A 23,586-nucleotide genomic window follows, 5' to 3' on the forward strand; every position below is an offset into this window, starting at 1 on the left:
TCGAAGGCAAACAGTATTTTCACTGAATCTCCAGCACATAACATATTCTGAGTCTTCCCTAACTGCTACACACATCCAATTAGTTCACTACCTTAGACTTTGGGCTTCCCCGGTCCACAGTGGTAAAGAATCCACCTGCCAATGCCAGTGATGCAGGAGACACAGGTTAGATCTCTGGGTCATGAAGATCCCCTGGATGAGGGAATGGTAACCCACTCCAGCATTCTTGCCTGGGAAATCCCACAGACAGAGGAGCTTGGTGGGTTGCAGTCCATAGGATCAAAAAGAGTTGAACACATCTGAGTGACTGAGCACGCATTCACTTTAGACTTATCTCAGGCTAGTCCCCCACGTGGCTAACTCTCTGATCACTTTCAATATGTCCTCACATCCAATATGTCCTTTATTATGGACCCTATTCTTCTTTATCCCCAGCTGGGTGAACTGCAGTTTACTTCTGACTCCCAACATCCCAGAGTCAGCATAAAGCCCACAGGTTAACAGTCAGCCTTACACAAGGCTGTGCTCTCACTCCTGACCCCGGCTGTGAGTCCTACCCACACTTCTGACCAACTGACTATAAATTCAGGTATTTCCATGCCCCCTTGCAGGCTCAATAATTTGCTAAAACAATTCAGAAGACTCAGGGAAGCACTATACTTACAACTGGAGTTTTACTATAAAGAATATCAGATGAGTTGGTAGGCTTTGGATGCAGAGGTTCCACACCCTCTCCCTGTGAAGTCAAAGTGTGTCAGCCTCCTGGTGAAGCACCAACCACAAAACTCCACTGAACTTTGGTGTTGAGTTTTTACTGGAGCTCAATTACATAATTATATTTAAGCATAATTAATTGGCATAATTGATTAGGGCATCAGCCACTCAATCTCTGGCCTCCCTCTCTTTCCCAGGGGGTCAAGTAGCTGAAAATCCCAGCCCTCTCATCATATGTTGGGTCTTTCTAGTGAACAGTCCCCATCCTAAATCTGGGGACCCACCATGAGTCACCTCATTAGCACAGTGAAAACACTGCTATCACTCAGTAAATTCAAAGGGTTTTGAAGCTCTTTGTTAGGAACTAGGGACAAAAATCAAATTTATACTTTATTATACCAGAGAGCCCAAGAATCTTTCCCTGTATGCTTTTATTCCTCTTAGGAGACCTTTAATGGAGGTAAAAAAAAAAATTAGCCACTTTGTATAATACATATAGTATGATGATATACTTTCTTTCTTACATATACATATAAGCTCATATAGATGTATATACAACTAGTCATCTTCTATGCCTCAGTTCAGTTCAGTTCAGTCACTCAGTCGTGTCCGACTCTTTGCGACCCCATGAATCACAGCACACCAGGCCTCCCTGTCCATCACCAACTCCCAGAGTTCACTCAGATTCATGTCCATCGAGTCAGTGATGCCATCCAGCCATCTCATCCTCTGTCGCCCCCTTCTCCTTCTGCCCCCAATCCCTACCAACATCAAAGTCTTTTCCAATGAGTCAGCTCTTTGCATGAGGTGGCCAAAGTACTGGAGTTTCAGCTTTAGCATCAGTCCTTGCAAAGAAATCCCAGGGTTGATCTCCTTCAGAATGGACTGTTTGGATCTCCTTGCAGTCCAAGGGACTCTCAAGAGTCTTCTCCAACACCACAGTTCAAAAGCATCAATTCTTCGGTGCTCAGCGTTCTTCACAGTCCAACTCTCACATCCATACATGACTACTGGAAAAACTATAGCCTTGACTAGATGGACCTTAGTCGGCAAAGTAATGTCTCTGCTTTTCAATATGCTATCTAGGTTGGTCATAACTTCTCTTCCAAGGAGTAAAAGTCTTTTAATTTCATGGCTGCAGTCACCATCTGCAGTGATTTTGGAGCCCCCCCCAAAATAAAGTCTGACACTGTTTCCACTGTTTCCCCATCTATTTCCTATGAAGTGATGGGACCAGATGCCATGATCTTCATTTTCTGAATGTTGAGCTTTAAGCCAACTTTTTCACTCTCCTCTTTCACTTTCATCAAGAGACTTTTTAGTCCCTCTTCACTTTCTGCCATAAGGGTGGTGTCATCTGCATATCTGAGGTTATTGATATTTCTCCCAGCAATCTTGATTCCAGCTTGTGTTTCTTCCAGTCCAGCGTTTCTCACGATGTTCACAATGTGCCACAGCATTGTATATTTATCAACTTTTCCAAATGACTCTGGTCCACATCAATATTTGAGAATCATTGTGGTTTTCTATTTCCATAGATTCTGCCTGCTGCTTCCTGCTTTACATCTCATTAATTTTTGTGTATTTCTTGTCCATTTTTCAGATTCAACAGATATACTTGAAAATTCTGTGTCATTTATTACCACATATTGTTTTTACTTTAATTTTTCCATTTCTCTTATAGAAGTTTACCTTTTCACAAATGAGGTGGGAGAAGAATATTTACCTTTCATTTTCTTTCAGCTCTGGAATCAATGTGTGAAACCAAGTTATTATCGCTAAAGAAGGAAGTTTACGAAATAGAATCATGCCAGAGGGAAATGATGGGACTTAGAAAACATGGCTTTGAATACTCCAGTTTCAGAGATGTTTTGGAATATAGAAGTCACTTTGAAAAACAACTGGGATATCAAAATGGGCATTTCAGCCAAGAAATACTCACTCATGAGTACACGCCCACATTTATTCAACAGACATTCTTTACTTTACATCAAATTAACAATGAAGAGAAACCCTATGAATGTAAGAAATGTGGAAAGGTCTTTAGTCAGAATTCACAATTTCTTCAACATCAGAGAATTCATATTGCCGAAAAATCTTATGAATGTAAAGAGTGTGGGAAATTTTTTAGCTGTGGCTCACATGTTACTCGACATCTGAAAATTCATACAGGTGAAAAACCCTTTGAATGTAAAGAATGTGGAAAGGCCTTCAGCTGTAGCTCATACCTTTCTCAGCATCAGAGAATTCATACAGGTAAGAAACCCTATGAATGTAAGGAATGTGGGAAGGCCTTTAGTTACTGCTCAAATCTTATTGACCATCAGAGAATTCACACTGGTGAAAAACCCTACGAATGTAAAGTATGTGGAAAAGCCTTTACTAAGAGCTCACAACTTTTTCAGCATGTGAGAATTCATACAGGTGAGAAACCCTATGAATGCAAGGAATGTGGCAAAGCTTTCACTCAGAGCTCAAAGCTCGTACAGCATCAGAGAATTCATACAGGTGAGAAACCGTATGAGTGCAAAGAATGTGGCAAGGCCTTTAGTAGTGGCTCAGCACTTACTAATCATCAGAGAATTCACACGGGAGAGAAACCCTATGATTGTAAGGAATGTGGGAAGGCTTTTACTCAGAGCTCACAACTTCGTCAACATCAGAGAATTCATGCTGGTGAGAAACCTTTTGAATGTCTTGAATGTGGGAAAGCCTTTACTCAGAACTCACAGCTTTTTCAACATCAAAGAATCCATACCGATGAAAAACCATATGAATGTAATGAATGTGGAAAGGCCTTTAATAAATGCTCAAACCTTACTCGACATCTCAGAATTCATACTGGTGAAAAGCCCTTTAACTGTAAGGAATGTGGAAAGGCATTTAGTAGTGGCTCAGATCTCATTCGTCATCAGGGAATTCATACTGATGAATAATAAAAGTTAAAGCTCTTTTCACCTTCCTGATCTTTTAAACAAACAAAAAAATCAGGTTTGATAGTTACCCTCTCTCACTATTTTTTGTTTACTTTATAAAATACATATATATTAAAAGTATATTTCTTAAAATATATTTAATCCAAATATATTTTACTCTAAGTTAGGAATTTGCATTCTAAATTGATATTTGTTTGTCTCCACCCCTCTACTCCCCCACCCCATCTTGTACTAATGTCACATCAACAGTTTTATCCTTTCCTATTGTTTTGTTCTACCTTCTTGGTGATATATTATATTCTTGTTTATATTTGCTTGAGTCTCAAGGCTATTCTTCTCTTATCTATATGTTTGTGCTTACACCAGTATCACACTGTTTAAACTGTGTGACTTTGTATTTTTTAATTCTTTGTAGAATTAATTATAATCTTATTTTTGAAGTAAGTTTTAGTCCTTTTTTTTCATTTCACACATTTATATTTTTTTACTAGAAAACAGAATATCAGAAAACTAGAAACTAAAAAAGCCAGGATTAATTGTAATTATGCCGTCTATAGATAATAACTCTCAATTGATAGAGCAAATCCTACCAGACTTTGTTTTTAAAGAAAATGTAGTCATGGTACACATGTTGTACCTTTACCTGCTTTTATAATATAGTCAAAAATATGATTGCTATTTCAGTATATAGAGATTTTTACTATTTTTATTGATATATTTAATGACATTTTAAAATGACCTTATTATTCATGTTATGGTTGCATCTAATTGTTTTTGGTTATAAAATCTTCCTTGATTAATATGACCCAAAGTTTATCTTTGGATGTTTTGGATTTTTCCTTTCAAAACATCTACTTTAGTTGGTGAAATTATCTACATTTTGTCCTTGTAAACTGTCTTATTCCTTTCACCAAGCCTAACCCCAATCTCATATGAGAAAGGTAATTAACCACCATTATCAATATTATTAATCTTTCCAGATTTTTTTAACTTTTTACTTAAATATGTTAGTGATGTTTTCTTTTTCATGTATTAGTAAATATAATCATGGTGTATGTGTTGGTTTGTTGTGATGATTCAATGAATTAATAAATATTCAGAACTTTTCCTATCATGTGGCAAATATCTAGTAAAAGGTGTTCATTATTATCATTGATACACTCATTTTCATAATTGCCATTATTATTTGTGGAAGGCTTTCCTGGTGGCTCAGGGTAAAGAATCTGCCTGCCAATGCAGGAGACTCGGGTTCAGTCCATGGGTCAGGAAGATCCCCTGGAGAAGGAAATGGCAACCCGCTCCAGTATTCTTGCCTGGAGAATCCCATGGATTCTCTGGAACCCCAGAGGAGCCTGGCAGACTGTAGTCCATGGGGTCACAAAGAGTTGGACAAAACTGAGTGACTTAAGCAACAATTATTTGTGGAAAGGATTTTAACCATGTTGTTTACCTTTATCTAAGTCAAAGAATTCATAATGAAAAAAGACAAATGAGAGACTTCCCTGATTGTCTAGAGGATAAGACTCCATGCTCCCAATGCAGGAGGCCTGGGTTTGATCCCTGGTTGGGGAACTAGATCCTACATGCTGCATCTAAGAGTTCCCATGCTGCAACTAAGGATCTCGCAGGCTGCAGTGAAGACCTGGTGTAGCCAAATAAATAAACACATATTTTTTAGAAAGAGAAATGAGTGTAATGAACATTGGAAAGTTTTTCCTATCCCCATTATTTGGCTTGAAATTTTAAAGGGGAAACAAAGTTTTTGTGGCTAGTCTACATTCAGACTTCATTTTTATGCTGCACAAAGATTAATACCCATTTGAAACCCTATGGATATAATGATGGGTTGGTGAAAGCATAACTGTCAAATAAGCAGGAAGAGATAAGAATATTTTTCCTAATTATTCCCCAAAAAGTAGAAAATATACAGGGCACATTATTTGACTAGAATGAGCTACACAGTAACAAAACAATAGCAAACAAATACCTGAATATTAATTTAGTACCCCTCTTGATTAACATGGGTTAAGGAACTAAATCCTTAGAATACACATTATTTAAATGTGAATGAATATGAGAACACAATTGAAAAACCTGTGAGTGGCAGGCAAAATTGTATTGGAAGTTTTATAACTCAGTATGCATGCATACATTAAAGTACTAGAAAGATCATTAAAAAGAATACAGAACCCAAAGAGCTAAAACAAGCAAAAATATATCTAAAATAGGGGCAGAGAAAGGCATTGTTAGTTATCAAATGCAGAAATAAATGACAAAAGTAAATAATTTAAAATAGAAAATGTATCTGATTGAAAGTAGACAAGCCACTGATTCAGGTTGGGGAGTACAAATGACAGCTGAACAGTACCATGAATGAGAAACTGAAGTGACTTTCAGTAAAGAATCTGTCTACATTGCGGGAGACCCAGGTTTGATCCCTGGGTCGGGAAGATCCCCTGGAGAAGGGAATGGCAACTCACTCCAGTATTCTTGCCTGAAGAATCCCATGGACAGAGGAGCATGGCAGGCTACAGTCCATGGGTTCACAAAAGAGTTGGACACAACTGAGTGACTAATATATTCATACTTACTACCTATTTAAATGTAAAAGGACATTATCTTTTTGGGTGATTAAAATATTCTGGGATTGGCAGTGTATCTACTAAAAACCACTCTATACTTTAAAAGGGTAAATATATACAGTATATGAATTTTATCTCAAACTTAAAAGTACTATAGATGTTTTTAAGAATATATCCGAAAATCTGTACAAAGTGTATGATTTTTAGAAAGAAATTGGATTGACTTGATATCAGAATTGACTGGAGAAGTATAAAATCTTTAATAGATTCTCTCCAAAAGGAACATTTTTTAAACCAAAAAAATAAATGTCAGGGGAATTCCATGGCAATCCAGTGGTTAGGACTCCACGCTCCCACTGCTGGGAGTCCAGGCTTGATCCCTGATGAGGGAACTAAGATCCTGCAAACCATGTGGTGAAGTAAAAAATTAAATAAATGTCAGCTACACTAAAGACATATATATATTTATAGATGAGACGGTGAAATGTGTTAGGAACTCTTCCAGGACACAGACTGAGGTAGCAAGTTATCTGATTTTATGAATCTGTCATAACCCTGATGATAAAACTTGCTGGAAGGACACAAAAAGATAATATGCCCAGAATCAGTTATGAAAATATGCAATGTTAAAAATTAGCAAGCTAAATCTAGTAATCTATTGAAATAAATACTTGTCACAATCTGAATTTTGGAACATCTCTAAAAAATCTTTACTTAAACTTGCTACTCACTTTTTGAAACTTGGAAATCAAATCAATTTAGTTAATACAGTGTCCCTTAGTATTTGAACTTGGAAACCTAATAGACTTGGATAGCAAGGGGTTCTTGGAATATAACACAAGACAATTCACATGGAATTTCTAGAATTTAAATAACTAAAATATTATAAGTGAAAATATATTATCAATCCTTAGTGTCTTCTAGTTGTACCTTTCTTATCAGTATTTGACAGAATGGGATATATTTTATAAATAAACAAGAGTTATCTGACCTGCTGGAATATCATTGTGTTCATTCATTTATACCCTCTCTACTTCTCTTTTGAAGAGTCTTTAAAACAGCTAATGAATCCAATCATTGACACGCATTTAGTACCAGGATGTAGTGGGAGGTGGAAAAGAGGTTGTTAAAACAACCACAGAATTTCAACTCTCATCGCAGTTTGAATGTATGGTATGAAAGGTGTTTGTTCCCATGATAGCAAGAAAACCAGGGAAAGATAAAATCATACTTAGGAATAAATTTAGTAAAAGATATGAAAGATCTTCGTATGGAAAACTGCAAAACATTGCCAAGGGAAATTAGTCAAGATCTTTTTTTTATTTTGGCCCCGCTGCATAATTTGTGAGATCTCAATTCCCCAACCAGGGATTGAACCTGGGCCCTGGCAATGAAAGTGCAAAGTCCTAACCACTGGACCACCAGAGAATTTCCTAGAAAAGATCTAAATAGATGGCAATACCATGGCTATGGATTGGAAAATTCAATGTCTTTAATAAAATTTCCCTAAATTTACCTATAGATTCAGTACTCTCCTAGTCAAAAGTACCAGAATGCTTTTTTTAATTTTAAATTGATAAAAAGCATTCTAAAATTTATAGAGAAATCCAAAGACCTAGAACAACAAAAATCAGTATTGAAAAAGAACAAATTGGAGAACTTCTAATTTCAAGACTTGCTATAGAGCTATGATAAACCAATAAAGACTGGTATTTGTCTAAGGATAGACAAATAGGTCAGTGGAATAGAATAAAAAGTACAGAAATACACCACAACAGACCCCAGAGCTCAACCTGTATATTCTAGCATGTCACAAAGTAATTTGACCATGAAACCTTTTCCCACCTACTTGTCATTAACATTTGTGAGAAGTGAACACATCTGGGAAATGTTTACTTAACAAAAATACATGAGTAAGAAGTTAAGTTTAGGAGATTATTGTATGTAGTTAAAGCATTTGGGGTTAGGAGTTTTCCATGTCTGTAATATTGGATCCTGTAGAAAGTCTCTAAGTTAGTCCTGCTCTTTTCACTGAGACAAATTCTCAGTCTGAGTTAGTCTCAGCCCTAATACTCTAATTGTGCGGAATAATCTTTATCAATTATTATCACTTTGAACCTAATACTCAAGGAGGGTAAAGGAAGACAGCTTCATTTTTGTCTTACATTGTCATTTTTTGTTTGTTTGTTTGTTTTGGCCACACCACACAGCTTGCAGGATATTAGTTCCCTTACTAGGGACTGAACCTGAGCTCTTGACAGCGTGGCATCCTAACCAATGGACCACCAGGAAATTCACTCTCATTATCACCTTAAACATGCTCAGTGGAGCTAGGTCTTCTCTGATCCTCTTAAAATTTGATCATGATTTTTTTTTTTTGATCACTCCTACTTACTACAGATAATTTCAGCTCACTAATATAAATATCCTCTTGATGAAGGTATAAGAGGAGAGTGAAAAATACAGCTTAAAACTCAGTGTTCAAAAAACTATAATCATGGCATCCGATCCTATCACTTCATGGCAAATAGATGAGGACAAAATGGAAACTGTGGCAGATTTTATTTTCTTGGGCTCCAAAATCACTAAACAGTGACTGCAGCCATGAAATTAAAATAAGCTTGCTCTTTGGAAGAAAAGCTATGATAAACCTGTGTTTTGTGTTAGTTGCTCAGTCGTGTCTGACTCTGCGACCCCATGAACTGTAGCCTGCCAGGCTCCTCTGTCCATGGAATTTCCCAGGTAAGAATAGTAGTGTGGGTTGCCATTTCCTGCTCCAATGATAAACCTAGATAGTGTATTAAAAAGGTGAGACATCACTTTGCTGACAAAGGTCTGTATAGTCAAAGCTATGGTTTTTCCAGTAGTCATGTACAGATGTGAGAGTTGGACATAAAGAAGGCTGGGCACCGAAGAATTGATGCTTTCCAATTATGGTGCTGGAGAAGACTCTTGAGAGTCCCTTGGACAGCAAGGAGATCAAACCAGTCAATCCTAAAGGAAATCAACTCTGAATATTCATTGGAAGGACTGATGCTGATGTTGAAGTACCAGTACTTTGGCCACCTGATGAGAAGAGCCAACTCATTGGAAAAGACCCTGATGCTAGGAAAGATTGAGGGCAGGAGGAGAAGGAGGCAACAGAGGATGAGATGGTTGGATGGCATTATCAACACAATGGACATGAGTCTGAGCAAACTCTGGGAGATAGTGAAGGACAGGGAAGCCTGGCATGTTGTAGTCCATGGGGTCGCAAAGAGTCAGACATGCCTTAGAGACTGAACAACAATATAAATATCCAGTCTTCATAGCAGAGTGAAATTAAAACTACTTTCTCTGCTTTGATCTCTTTGCAGTTCATGGCAAATTGTATTTTCCAAAAATTGCCATAACTATATTTTTGTTTCCACATGGTCTTCCAGGACCTTGTTATTTTCCCATCAGGAAGTGGAGTGCATGTTCTTTCCCTTTGAATCTGGATGGGCTTTTAAAACTGTAAGTACAGGGGAAATGATACTCTGTGATTCTGAGACTAGCCATAAGAGGTGATTCATCTTCCATCTGGATCTTTCTCAGGATTTTGAGCTGCAGTGTAAGATGTCTATGTAGCTCAGTTGGTAAAGAATCTGCCTGCAGTGCAGGATACCCGGGTTCAATCCCTGGATTGGGAAGATCCCTTGGAGAAGGAAATGGCAACCCACTCCAGTATCCTTGCCTGGAAAATCTCATGGACAGAGGAGTCTGGTGGACTGCAGTCCATGGGGTCACAAAGAATCGGGCACGACTGACCGACTAACACTAACACCATGCTGTTAAGGAGCTCAAACTAGCCCACACAGAAAAATCACATGGACAAACCCTTGAGATTACATGAAGTAAGAGATGTCCAGCCAGCTTCCAGTTGCTCCTAGAACTTCACACTGTTCCAGGTTTAGCCATCAAGAAAAGTCTGAGCCAGAACTGTCCAGCTAGGCTGTTTCTGAATTCCTGACCCAGAAAAACCATGAAAGATAATAAATGATTGCTGTTACTTGAAACCACTAAAGTTGAAAGAACAGATATACAAACAGACAATGCCAGATTGTATATTATGATAGAACTCTGACCCACAAAATCTGCAGAAACCAGAAAACCAAACTACAAACTTGGCAGCAATCAGTGCAGAACTCTCAGGACTTGGTCAATAACTGCTAGCTTCTCTATCTTCCGCCTCTGCTTCCAACTCAGAACCAACCAGAGAAAACCAAACCACCACCTCCAAACCAACCACAAAAGTTGCACTTTTTGTAGTTGGCCCACCTCTAGCTTCTCTTGGACAATGACCTCCGATCAAAATACACCTGAAGCCTTCCCTTTTTTTCAGTATAAAGCTTTGCCCGTTCCCTGCCGGTTCCCTGCTTTTGAGTCAGAGACAAACATAAGCAGTGGTGGCTGCAATACTAGTAATCTGAAGCAACCTAACAAAAGTGAGATAATGCGTTAATTACATAGATGGCATGTAGAATTTACAAAACATTGCGGAATAACACAATGTTCAATATATATGATTTTAAAAGCAGGTTAAGAAGACAAATAGTGAAGGACAGGGAAGCCTGGCATGCTGCAGTTCATGCGGTCTCAGAGAGTCAGTCCGGACTTAGCAACAACAAAGAAGACAAATATTTATGTGAAAGGATATAAGCTTAAGAGCCTCCTGGCTGGTCCTAGTGGTAAAGAACCCGCCTGCCAACTCAGGAGAGGCAAGAGAGGTAGGTTCGATTTCTGGATCGGGAAGATCCCCTGGAGGAGGGCATGGCAACCCACTCCGGTATTCTTGCCTGGAGAATTCCGTGGACAGAGGAGCCTGGCAAGCTACAGTCCATAGGGTCGCAAAGAGTCCTGCACGATTGAAATGACACAGCACTGCATGCATATAAGCTTAAACATAGTTATGCCTGAATCGAGAAATTACAGGTGTTCTGTTATTTTTGCTTGTAGACAATAGGACGAGGCGCTTGTCTGGTTTTGTGTTTGTACGCCCAGCCCTCGCAAGCTAGCTGTTTCCACGTGAGAACCGGAGCTCACCTGCGCTGGCCTCGCCTCTCCGGGATCGCGCCTTGGGGCGGGGCTTGGAGAGCTTCCCGGCCTGCGCAGGGGCTTCTGGGAGATGTGGTCCAGCCGCCAGGCCTCCGGGCGCGCTTGAGCCCAGACCCCATCGTCTGGGCCTTCTGGGTCGGCGGTGCGGGTGCATCGGGCTCATTGCGTGGAACGAAGGCTGGTGAAGGCCCTGTGGCGGCCTCCATGCCCAAGACCTCCAGGCCTAGAGAGGTGAGTCCCCCAATTTTACTGGCTGAATGCAGCGCGAATAGCCGAAGGTCCCCGGATCGTGCGAAAGGGGAAGGCGAAAACCGAAGGTCCGGGAGTCGCGGGGTTTGACGGGCGACGCAGGGAGCATCTTGGTTTTATTGAAATAGGGGTGAGTCGCTACGACGTGGTCCCGAGGTTGGTGGCCTGCAGGCATCCATGGGTTGAGGGGCTGGAGGGCAGGGTTCCTTGCATCTGGGAGACAGCCTATGCTGGGCATTTTGGTTGGCGAGGCAGCTGGGGCTTTGCAACCCCAGGTTGGTGGGGAAGGGACAGTGGGGAAGGGCTTTTGAGAGTGTTGACTGGGAAAAAAACGCACAACCTAAAAGTTTATGTTTTATCAGGTGGCCTTTCTCAGGTGGCTCTGAGGGACTGCTCTGAAGAGCTAAGGAGGAGCCAGGATTATAGGGGTTTTGTGAGAAAACCCAGGTAGTTAGAACAAGAAACATTACTGATAATTAGAAAAAAAAAGGACAGCTAAAGTTAATGAACTAAGCGATTTTCTTTGTATGAGGAAGTGCAGGAGTCTGAGCTCCCTGAAGTCATTCCTTTGATACACACCTTAACTATCTAGGGTAAATGTGGCTGTCTCCGGCTTGATTCCTGTCAGGGTGCACAGTTGGGGCTGGCTGCAGTGGCTGCTGACTAGCTGGCCACAACACCCTTTGTTTACTGATATGGCAGGCAGCATTCTTAGTCCAGAGGGGGAGCTTATGGGGCTGTAAGTTCTTAGGTGTTTATGAGGGCAGCTAGATGTGTGGAGCCGTGGAGAGGAGTTAGGAAGTGCCCCTTGGTTTGAGATGTAGTAGGGGTCAAGAAAGTGTTAGTCGCTCGTCGTGTTCAACTTGTGCCACCCCATGGACTGTAGTCCACTAGGTTCCTCTATCCGTGGAATTCTCCAGAAGAGAGTGGGTAGCCATTCTCTTCTCCAGGGGATCTTCCTGACCCAGGGATTGAACCTGGGTCTCCTGCATTCCTGGCAGATTCTTACTATCATAGCCAACAGGGACATCGTGAGGTTTGGTGTTTATGGTGACAATATGTTCTTGTGTCTCTTATTTTGGAGATAACTTGGACTTTGAGGAGGTGGGGCCAAAATCTTGTATCCTCACTTTTGTTGTAGGTGCTCCTGTGAAATCACCTTCATCTCTGACTCAATGGGCTTTTATTTTTTAACACGTCTTAAAAAAAAATTATTTTAATTTGGCTGCGCTGGGTTTTAGTCGCTACACACATGATCTTAGATCTTCCTTGTGTCATGCGAGATCTTTAGTTGTGTCATCAGAGTTCTTAGTTATGGCATATGTGATCTAGTTCTCTGACCAGGGATCGAACCTGAGCCCCCTGCATTGAGAGCACAGAGTCTTAGCCACTGGACCACCAGAGAAGTCCCTTAGTGGGCTTTTTCTATAAGTGAGCCTAGGGATCTGTTATCAGAGGGATGGGCAGATTATCTTGGACACCAGGATGGGCTCTTCTCCAGCCAGGCCCTCTGTGGATTGCCAAAGGCTTGCTGCCACTTTGCATCTGAGAAACTCCTGAGCTCAAAGTGGTCAGCAGCTTCTCTAAGCTCCCAGATGCTTTGGAGTTAAATGACGTTCCCCTGGGTACTTGCCTCTGGGGTAGTGAAGCCAGGAAGGTCACACCTATGGTCACTTCCATGTGTGTGCATGCTTAGTCGATCAGTTGTGTCCGACTCTTTGTGGCCCTATGGACTGTAGCCCACCGGGCTCCTCAGTCTAGGGGATTCTTCAGGCAAAAACACTGGAAATGCTCTGGCCATGCTCTCCTCCAGGAGATCGTCTCAACCCAAGGATCAAATCTGCATCTCCTGTGTCTCCTGCATTGCAGGCAGATTCTTTACCCACTGAGTCATTGGGGAAGCCCTCAATCACCTCCCCAGTTATCTGCAAAAGAGAATTCTCCACACTCTTGACCAGTGAGGGCCGAAGGGGAGTTGTATGTCCTTTCTTGTCTTAGTGGAAGTTACGGTTCCAGGTGTAAAAGGTGGAGGTATCCCAGTTGCGAGTTTGGTATCACACGTGACATGTGAGTCACAGGCCTGGCTACATCTCTGCAAAGCCCTTCTGAGTGCAGACACATGATAAACTACATGTATTTAAAGTGTTCAATTTTATATATTTTGACATTTCAATACACTCATGAAACCATCATCTCAGTCAAGATGACCAATATATCTTATCACCTCCTTAAGTTTCCTTGTTCACTTTCATAACCGTGCTTCCTGACCCTACCTGCCCCCCTCCATTTGATGGACACAGTCAAATTGCTCTTCTCCAGAAGACTGTACCTACTTACATTCTAACAGCATAAAAGACTGATCATTTTCCCACAACTTCTCTAACGAGAAGGTTTTCAGATTTTGAAACATTTATTGATCTGATAACAAAAAAAAAAGAGAGAAATTCAAGAATTTCACAAGTTTGCCTTTTGAGAATTATAGATCTGTATAGATCTGTATCTCTGGTGGCTCATGTGGTACAGAATCTGCCTGCAATGCAGGAAACCCTGGTTCTATCCCTGGGTCGGGAAGATCCTCTGAGAAGGAAAGGGAAACCCACTCCAGTATTTTTATCTGGGAATTCCCATGGACAGAGGAGTCTGGCGGACTATAGTCCATGGGGTTTTGAGAAGTCAGACACAACTGAGCAACTAACATCCCAAAGTGGGGCTTCCCAGGTGGTGCAGCGGTAAAGAATCCATCCCTAATGCAGGAGATGCAGGAAACACTAGTTTGATCCTTGGGTCAGAAAGATCCCCTGAGGGAGAAAATGGCAACCACCCCAGTATTATTGCCTGGAGAATTTCATGGACAGAAGAATCTGGTGGGCTGCAGTCCACAGTGACACAAAGAGTTGGACATGACTGAGTGACTGAGCATGCACGCATGCATCCCACAGTGGGAAGTTTTCAGGAAATCTTCATGGAGGTGGCAGCATTTGCTGCCATGTGACTGGATCAACCTGTGAAGGTACAGTCCTAAGAAAGTCAGAGCCGGGTACCCCTGCAAAGTAGGGGCATGCCTTGTACACAGTGGATGCTTAGTAAATGTTTATCACCTTAACTATACTTTAGTTCATTAACAGCATCCTCACTTAAATAGAGATGTCCAGGCCCTAGCCTGAAGTCTGGGCTGCTGGGACATCTCCTCTCCTGCCTACAGGAACAAAACAGCTACCTGAGCATGAAGGCCGCAGGAGGCCCCCCACATGCAGGAGTTCCATCTTTCGTGGAGACAACACCTCCTGAAACTCCCTCTGGATGTTCCAGGTGGAGCTTGGAGAGGCTGAAGAGAGATTCCACCAGCAGAGCCGCTGGGCTGCGGGGATTCCCTTCCTAACAGGGCGGGCAGGATGTGGGACCACGTTGAAGCTGGAATGACCTCAGAGGCTAAGGAGAAAGGTGAGAGTTAAATCACTGCTGAAGCACATAGTAGGTATTCAGTGAGTGTTTGAGGGGCTGGGGAGAAAGTGTCAGGGTCAAAAGGCTATCTGTGAAAGTACAAAGAGGAAAACTCTTTCTAGGGGAGGGTGTATCAGGTAATGGTAAACGAGAACCAGTGTCACCAACTGAATATAACATGCCCCCTTCTCCCTTCTTGGTAACTAAGATACTGGTCTATTTCAGTGAGCCAAGTTCATTTTTCACAGCTTTTTTCTTTTTACCCAGCACTGCCTTCTGAAGACTCTGTCCTTCTTCAGGAAGAGGAGGAAATGCCCAGATTACAGGTAAATTAGAGTCTGCCTTCTCTCCCTGAAAATATCACCCACATACCTCATTTTGGGAGTGTTAGGGGAGGAGAGCAATACAACACATATATTGTGCTGGCTCTGAGCTAGACATATGTTACTCCAGTTTCTCAAAATGTCTGAGCATTGCTGGTAGGAGTGTAAAATAGTATAATATACTTTGGAAAACAGTTTTAGAGTTTCTTATGTAATTAAGCACACACTTAGCGTTGACCCAGAAATCCTATGGTATTTACCCAGAGGAAATGAAAATATATGTCCACACAAAAATCTGTATGTGACTAGGGGCTTCCCTGGTGGCTCAGTGGTAAAAAATCTGCCTGCCAATGCAGGAGACAGCTTCGAATCCTTGTCTGGGAAAATCCTACGTGCCGTGGAGCAACCAAGGCTGTACGCCACAACTGTTGAGCTTGTGCTCTAGAGCCTGGGAACTGCAACTATTGCACCTACTCAAGCCCATGAGCCCTAGAACCTGTGCTCTGCAACAAGAGAAGCCTCCACAATGAGAAGTCTGCGCACTGCAACTAGACAAGAGCCTACGTGCAGCAATGAAGACCCAGCACAGCCAAAAATAAATAAAAATTTATTTTAAAAAAACTGTATATGACTATTAGCAACTTTGTTTATAATAGCCCCAAACCAGAAATGACCATCAACTGATAAGTAGATAAACAAAATGTCTTAATCCATATAATTAAGAACTACTCAGTTAAAAAAAAAAAAAAAAGAACAAATTGCTGATCCATGTAACAACTTGAATAAATATCAAAAGCATTAGGCTGAGAAAGAGAAGCCAGATATGAAAGATATGCCAGATAAAATGTAAGATAAAAGATATGCCAGATATGTGCTGTGTGCTTCTGAGATAGGGTGGGACCTGGGGCCCTTTGCTCCAGTGCTGCACAAGACTTACACCTGGACAGATGTCTCCTTGAGCAATAAAATGCTAAGAAAATATAAGAGACTAAAAATAACTGCAATAACTGTGCATACACAATTGGGGCAAATTCTGGACAAAAGATCAAAAAGGGCAAAAAACCCCAACTGCCAGCTCTGAAGAGCTTGGAGCAAAACCAGGGTGTTGGGAGCAAAAGCAGGTCTTACACATGCCCCTTGCACACAGCATCAAAAAGGGGTAGACAGAACACCTAAGCCATTCCTTCTGCCCAACCACTGGACACACCCCTACTCTCATCCTGTATAAGGAACCAGCTCAGGGAGGGAGCCAGTGAGCGAGCAAGGGAAGGCTTTACTTGCTTTTATTCTCCTCTGCTGCCGCCAGGAACCCAATAAGCCCTTGCTTGAACTTCTTGTCTAACCTCTTGTCATTTTCTGTTGATTGGGAAAGGCCAAGAATCCTGGTCGATATCAGTTCCATTTATATGAAATTCTAGAACAGGCTGGATTAATCTGCAGTGACAGCAGATCATTGGTTGTTGAGAGCAGTGAGTCAGGGCAGGGAATCAACTAGGAGCAAACAACACAAGGGAACTTTCTGGAGTGATGGAAATGATCTATGTCATGATTGGTATGTGAGTTACACAGGGGTATTCTTTTTTCAAAACTCAACAACTGGTATACTTAGGGTTCATGTTGGTTCACTGGGTATTTAACCTAAATGAGAAACAATTTGTGAACAGAAACAACATAAAAAACAACTCACCTCTCCAAAAAAAAAAAAAAAAAAATATATATATATATATATATATATCTGTATGGTATACGGGAGATAACTATTTCAGAGAAGAAGAAGGCGGTTCAAAGAAGGATTTCTGGATTTTTTACCCAGAATCACCTGTTTTTTAGTGCTTCAGCTTTGCGCAAAGGACCATGTAGTCTGGCTTGACACTCTGCTTGCCCCTGTGTGCTCCCATCATCCCCACCCCATGAGTTAATAGCCCTTTGCAAATCCTCTTTTCCTTATTCTTTATTTGGCAGGCTTAACATTTAGGCCAAAAATGGACCAGAGACCAGGCTGCTGTGGTGTGACACCCTTCTGTTGTCTGATCCTTGCACCATCCTTGATTTCCCCTCATAGCCATTCTGTGTCTTCATTTTATGCTCCGAATAAACCCCTCCCTAGAGAAAAACCCCTGCTTCCCATAATGATAGCCACTATTCTGACTTTTCATACTGTAGTATGATTTTGAACTTTTAAAATAGAAGCTGGATACATACAGTACTCTTCTGTGCCTGTCTTTTCTCAGTATTTGTTGTGAGATTGATCTGTGTTATTTCATGTATATATAGTTTATTTTCATTTCTTGTAGAGCAGTAATTTCCAAAGCTTTTTTGTATCAGGACCCCTTTACACTTTTGGAAGTGGCTTTTGTTATGTGGGTTATCAGTATTACCAGATCAGAAGTTCAAACTAACAAAACTTTAAAGTATTTATTAATCCATTCAAAAATTAATCCATTATAGTTAATATCACATTAAAAAAAAAACACCTTATTTTCCAAACAAAAAAAAATTTAAAGAATGGAAATGTTTTATATTTTTGCTAACATCTTTAATGTCTGCCTTAATAGAAAACAGCGGTAATCTTATACCTGCTTCCTCAGTTTCTTTGTTGCAAGACTATACATCATGTAGCCTCTGAAAAATTCTTCTCTTTAACTGTAAGAGAATGCTAGTGGATAAGCCCAATAATATCTTAGAATTATTATTGAAAATAATATTAACTGTACAGACACCACTGACAGGAGCTTGGCGATCCTCATGGGTCCCTGAACCACACTTTGGGAACTGCTACTGAATATTAATCCTTCATGCGACTGTACCAAGAGTTTGTATATCTTTCTACTGTGGACGTGTGAGTAGGGATTCGGAGTCCAAAATAAATGTTGTTAGTATATAATCATCAAAGGGAGGTTTCCTAGATAACATTTCTCATTAACCAGAGTCCTTATTTTAGATCTTTGACTTGCTCCTCACATGACTGTCCACTCCTTTTTCTTGCCAGCTGGAATTCCCCACTTTCCTCTATTCACATTTTAACCATCCCACAAGGCTAGTACCTGGCTTTCTCCAGGGTACCTGCCCTCATGGCCCCAATCTACCCTAGATTCTTTCTCCGGACCCTTCCCTGAGTAAATCTCAAAATTGAGATTTGTTGTGTGGATAGCACCTCTGGAATTATATAGCCTTTCATGTACTCTGGTTGAAATTGACTCTTCTTACCAGAGAAACTTTAAGGGCTGAAGAGTTTTGTTTTTTCTTTTTGTTAAATCTGCCTCTTGTATCTTTTCCATGTTCTATATAAGCAGTCCCCAATCTTTTTGGCACCAGAGACCCATTTCATGGAAGACAGTTTTTCCATGGACCGACATGGGGTGAGGGTGGGGGATGATTTTAAGATGGTTCAAGCAACATTACATTTATTGTACTTTATTTCTATTATTATTACATCAGCTCCACCTCAGATAATCAGGCATTAGATCTCAGAGGTTGGGGCCCCCTATTCTACATAATACAGAGATACATGGTTGTGTACCTAAGTGAGTCTGATTCAGAATCCTGGAGACTGCCCGGACCACATATAGATGTCGGAATTCATTGGTGCTCATCAGCTGCATTCCTCTGTGGGGATAGGTATACCTGAGGATAACCATGTTTGTTCTTTTAGGAGCTAGTGACATTCAAGGATGTGGCTGTCGACTTTACCGAGGAGGAGTGGGAGCATCTGGACCCTTCTCAGAGGCACCTGTACCGAGAAGTGATGTTGGAGAACTTTGGGAATCTCATCTCCTTGGGTGAGAATCACATCTTCCAGAACCCACCTGGTCTCCTGCTGGTTCAGTTGTATGGAATAAATCCTGAGGGGATTTGCATTTAGCGGTCCACATATTCCTGATCCCTTATGGTAGTGGGTATCAGATTTGAGAAAGCATAAAGATACCTGAGATGAAGGCGAGAGAGGCCAGTTCCTATCCAAATTAAAGGAGACTAAAGAGATAAGACAGGGCTTCCCTGGTAGCTCAGATGGTAAAGAATCTGCCTGCAGTGCAGGAGACCTGGGTTTGATACCTGGATATCGAATTTGGGCACAGAATCATTGTGTGTTCAACCCATTGAGAATTATTACTGTTGTATATTGCTAATAGGGCTTTCTATGTGGCGCTAGTGGTAAAGAACCCACCTGCCAATGCAGGAGATGTAAGAGATACAGGTTCGATCTCTGGGTCGGGAAGATCTCCTGGAGGAGGGCATAATCCCATGGACAGAGGAGCTTGATGGTCTATGGTTCCATAGGGTCGCAAAGAGTTGAACACAACTGAAGCAAGTTAGGACACACACAAATTACAAATAGGGCTCTTCACTGAAGTTCCGTGGAACTCCTAGAACAATTTTTCGTTTTGAGAAGCAAAATATATATTTATTTGTTTGTTTGTATGTTTTTGTGTATATATATTTATATATGATGTGTGTGTGTGTGTATATATATATATATATATATATGGGATTTCCAGGTGGCTCAGTGATAAAGAATCCGCCAGCCAGTGCAGGAGCCACAAGAGACTCAGGTTCGATCCCTGGGTCAGGAAGATCCCCGGAGAAGGGCATGGCACCCCGCTCCAACATTCTCCCTGGGAAAATCCCACGGAGAGAGGAGCCTGGTGGGTTACAGTCCATGAGGTCACAAAGAGTTGGTCATGACTGAGCCACTGAGTTTGCATGCCTGTGTGTGTGTGTGTGTGTATATATATGTATATGTGTGTATATATATATGTATGTGTATATATATATATATATATATATATAATATACATAAATATAAATGTGGTTTTGATGCCTAACGGTTTTATTCACCTTTCCCAATGTTGTGGTCACCTTTTATGAATACCAGAAGATAAGATTTGACTTGTGGGAGGGTCCTTGTCCATACCACATTGCCCTAATCAACATGTCTTTTCTCTCAAGCAGGGCATCTGCTATCTGAACCAGAAATGATTTTCCATTTTGAACAAGAAGATGTTGTGTGGATGGAAGAAACAATACCAAGAAGCTCTTATTCAGGTGAGTATCAGTCAGCCAGGAGAAAATGCCGTTAATAATCCTATGAATCCACAAAGGGGTGGGTAACAACTTTAAAAATATGTATTATTTGACTCTTAATGCCAATAATTTAATTGAAAATATTAAATATTTACTTGATTGGAGGTAAAAAATATATATATATATTTTAAGCATTAAGTGCCTAAACTCCAAAATGCCTTTAGAACCAAACTTACCATCTTATTGGTTCCTCATTATAACTTTTGACAGAGACTTCCCTGGTGGTCCAGTGGCTAAGACTTTGTGCTCTCAATGCAGGGGGTGCCCAGGTTTAGTCCCTGGTTGGGGAGCTGGATCCCACATGCCACAACTAGGAGTTCACATGCCGTAACTAAGACCTGATGCAAATAAATAAATATATTAACAACAAATACTTTTGACAGATGTTCACTCCATATTTGTATGAAAGTTCTATTTTTAACTTTTTGATAACTGTGCTTTCACAGCATTAACCCCTTTGTAGCTCATGGAATTTGACTTGGTGTTTCTAGTAACATTAAGTTTCCTTAACTAAGGAAAAGCTCTGACAAACCTAGACAGTGTATTAGAAAGCAAAGATATCACTTTGCTGACAAAGGTCCCTATAGTCAAAGCTATGGTTTTTCCAGTAGTCATGTATGGATGTGAGAGTTGGACGATTAAGAAGGCTGAGCGCTGAAAAACTGATGCTTTCAAGTTGTGCTGGAGGAGACTCTTGAAAGTCCCTTGGACAGCAAGGAGATCAATCAGTTCTAAAGGAAATCAACCCTGAATATTCATGGGAAGGATGATGGTGAAGCTGAAGCACCAATACTTTGGCCACCTGATGCGAAGAGCTGACTCATTAGAAAAGACCCTGAGGCTGGGGAAGATTGAGGGCAAGAGGAGAAGGGGGTGATAGAGGATGAAATGGTTGGATGGCTCAATGTACATGACCTTGAGCAAACTGTGGGAGATGGTGGAAGGACAGGGAAGCCTGGCATACTGCCAGTCATGGGGTCACAAAGAGCTGGACCCAACTTAGTGACTGAACATCAGCTACTAAGGAAAAGGTTCTCAATGATCTTCCCCATACCTTTGAAGCAGAAATGGAAGATGTAAAGTAAGAAAAACAGAGACCAGCAGCAGCGCTTCTTTATTCAGTGAAGTTTCTTTGCCCGACCACTACTGCCTGAGTATTCAGGACCACCGTGCAGCCTTAGACAAAACCACCGCTCACTTTCTTTTTTTTCCCCTTAATATATATATTTTATTTGTTATCTATTTATTGGCTGTATGAGATCTTTGTTGCTATACACTGGCTTTCTCTAGTTGTGGCAGGTGAGGACTACTCTCTAGTAGTGGTGTACAAGCTTCTCACTGCAGTTGCTTCTCTTGTTGCAGAGCCCAGGCTCTAGGCATGCAAGCCAGTAGTTGCAGCTTGCCAGCTCTAGAGTATGGGCTCAGTAGTTGTGGTGCAAGGGCTTAGTTGTTCTGCAGCACATGGGATCTTCCCAGACCACGGATCAAACCCATGTCCCCTGCACTGCAGGGTTAATTCTTAACCACTAGACCACCAGGGAAGCCCCCGCTGCTCACTTTCTTCATCTAATTTCCTTTGTCCCAGGAGTCAGGGATGAGAATGATGGGATCCTGTCTTGGCCAGTATCTCCAGGAGAAAAACTCTATAACTGTCCCCAGCATGGCCAAGACTTCAGCCAGCTCAGAAACCTTCTAATTCACCAGCATACCCATACTGGAGAGAAGCCTTCTGCATATGCCGGGTGTGGAAAAGCCTTCAGTGAAAGGACAGCGAACCTTAACCTTCCTGTGCTCCTCCCAGGAGATGAGCCCTACCGATGTATGGAATATTCTGGAGTCTTCCACTCAGGATCTGCTCTGAGAAGGCACAAGAAGGAGCACATGGGAAAGAAACCTCACACGTGTGAGGAATGTGGGAAGGACTTCAGCCGGAGCTCAAACTTGTCCATCCATCGGCGAGTGCACACAGGTGAGAAGCCCTATAGATGCAGTGTGTGTGGGAAGGACTTCAGCCGCAGCTCCAACCTCTCCATCCACCAGCGCATCCACACAGGTGAGAAACCCTTCAGCTGCCGTGAGTGTGGAAAGGACTTCAGCCGCAGGGCAGCCCTGCAGATCCACCAGAGTGTCCACACAGGAAGGAAGCCCCACGCCTGTGAGGTATGTGACAGGCGCTTCACCTCGCGCTCTGCACTGGCTCGACACCAGCAGGGCCATGCAGGAGACAAGGCCTATCTGTGCGACACATGTGGCCGGGGCTTCAGCCAGAGAGCCAACCTCTACCTGCACCAGCGTGTTCACACGGGAGAGAGGCCATTCCGGTGCGAGGCCTGTGGGAAATGCTTCAGCTGGAGCAAGGACCTGGGTATCCACCGGAGAGTCCACACGGGTGAGCGGCCCTACAGATGTGCGGCTTGTGGCAGGGACTTCAGGCATCACTCAGCCCTCAAGAGGCACCAGAGGGTGCACACAGGGGAGAAGCCCTACCCCTGTGCTATATGTGGGAAGGGCTTCAGTCAGAGAGTCCACCTGAAGATGCACCAGAAGGTGCACTGACGGGAGAGGCTTCCAGGATTGGGCTCTGCACATGTAGGTGTCTTCCATGGGCAGGGCCAATGCCAGGGCATAAGTGCTGAGGTGCGCAACATGGATCAGGCTTAATGACGTATGGCATGTGTTAGTATTTATACTGAAAAGAAGGGGCTTCCCAGGTGGCTCAGTGGTAAAGAATCTGCCTGCCAGTGCAGGAGACACAGAAGACTCGGGTTCATTCCCTGGATTGGGAAGATCCCCTGGAGTAGACAATGGCAACCCACTCCAGTATTCTTGCCTAGACAATCCTATGGACAGAGGAGCCTGGCAGGCTACGACTCGCTGAAGTTGGACTCGACTGAGTGACTGAGCATGCTGTCATATATAAAAGAGGATACATCAACAGCACTTAGATAGACGGAGAAATGTTGAAAGAACACTTCCAGCCCTCCCAGAAGATCTTTGTGTGCTCCTTTCCACTCACTGCCCCACAAAGGGAATCACTAACCTGACTTCTAAAACGATAGATTGATTTTGCAAGTTCTAGAATATCATATAATTGAAAGTACACAATATGTAATCTTTCATATAGGACTTGATTCACTCAGTGTTTGCATCCATGTTGTTGCATGTATTTAGAAGTTTATTTAT

At 41.9% G+C, this 23,586-nt stretch overlaps 1 protein-coding gene and 2 non-coding genes across 3 annotated transcripts in view; 1 reads left to right on the forward strand and 2 right to left on the reverse strand.

Moving 5' to 3' along the window:
• The window catches only part of LOC101122210 (uncharacterized), a 42,684-nt gene extending 19,513 nt beyond the window's left edge, over positions 1-23,171 (forward strand). Inside the window, 8 exon segments of the mRNA XM_042231383.2 lie at positions 2,458-3,647; positions 11,210-11,489; positions 11,572-11,713; positions 14,889-14,998; positions 15,266-15,324; positions 18,974-19,100; positions 20,269-20,364; positions 21,989-23,171. Coding sequence (XP_042087317.1) covers positions 2,458-3,647; positions 11,210-11,489; positions 11,572-11,713; positions 14,889-14,998; positions 15,266-15,324; positions 18,974-19,100; positions 20,269-20,364; positions 21,989-23,064 — 3,080 coding nt within the window. The 3' untranslated portion in view covers positions 23,065-23,171.
• Positions 7,589-7,660, reverse strand: TRNAE-UUC (transfer RNA glutamic acid (anticodon UUC)). The gene has a single exon. It is a non-coding gene; the product is annotated as a tRNA-Glu (tRNA).
• On the reverse strand, positions 12,890-12,962 carry TRNAE-CUC (transfer RNA glutamic acid (anticodon CUC)). The gene has a single exon. It is a non-coding gene; the product is annotated as a tRNA-Glu (tRNA).
• Positions 23,172-23,586: the final 415 nt, after the last annotated feature.

The sequence above is a fragment of the Ovis aries genome, chromosome 14, assembly GCF_016772045.2.
Source record: "Ovis aries strain OAR_USU_Benz2616 breed Rambouillet chromosome 14, ARS-UI_Ramb_v3.0, whole genome shotgun sequence".
In the NCBI taxonomy this organism is placed as follows: domain Eukaryota; kingdom Metazoa; phylum Chordata; class Mammalia; order Artiodactyla; family Bovidae; genus Ovis; species Ovis aries.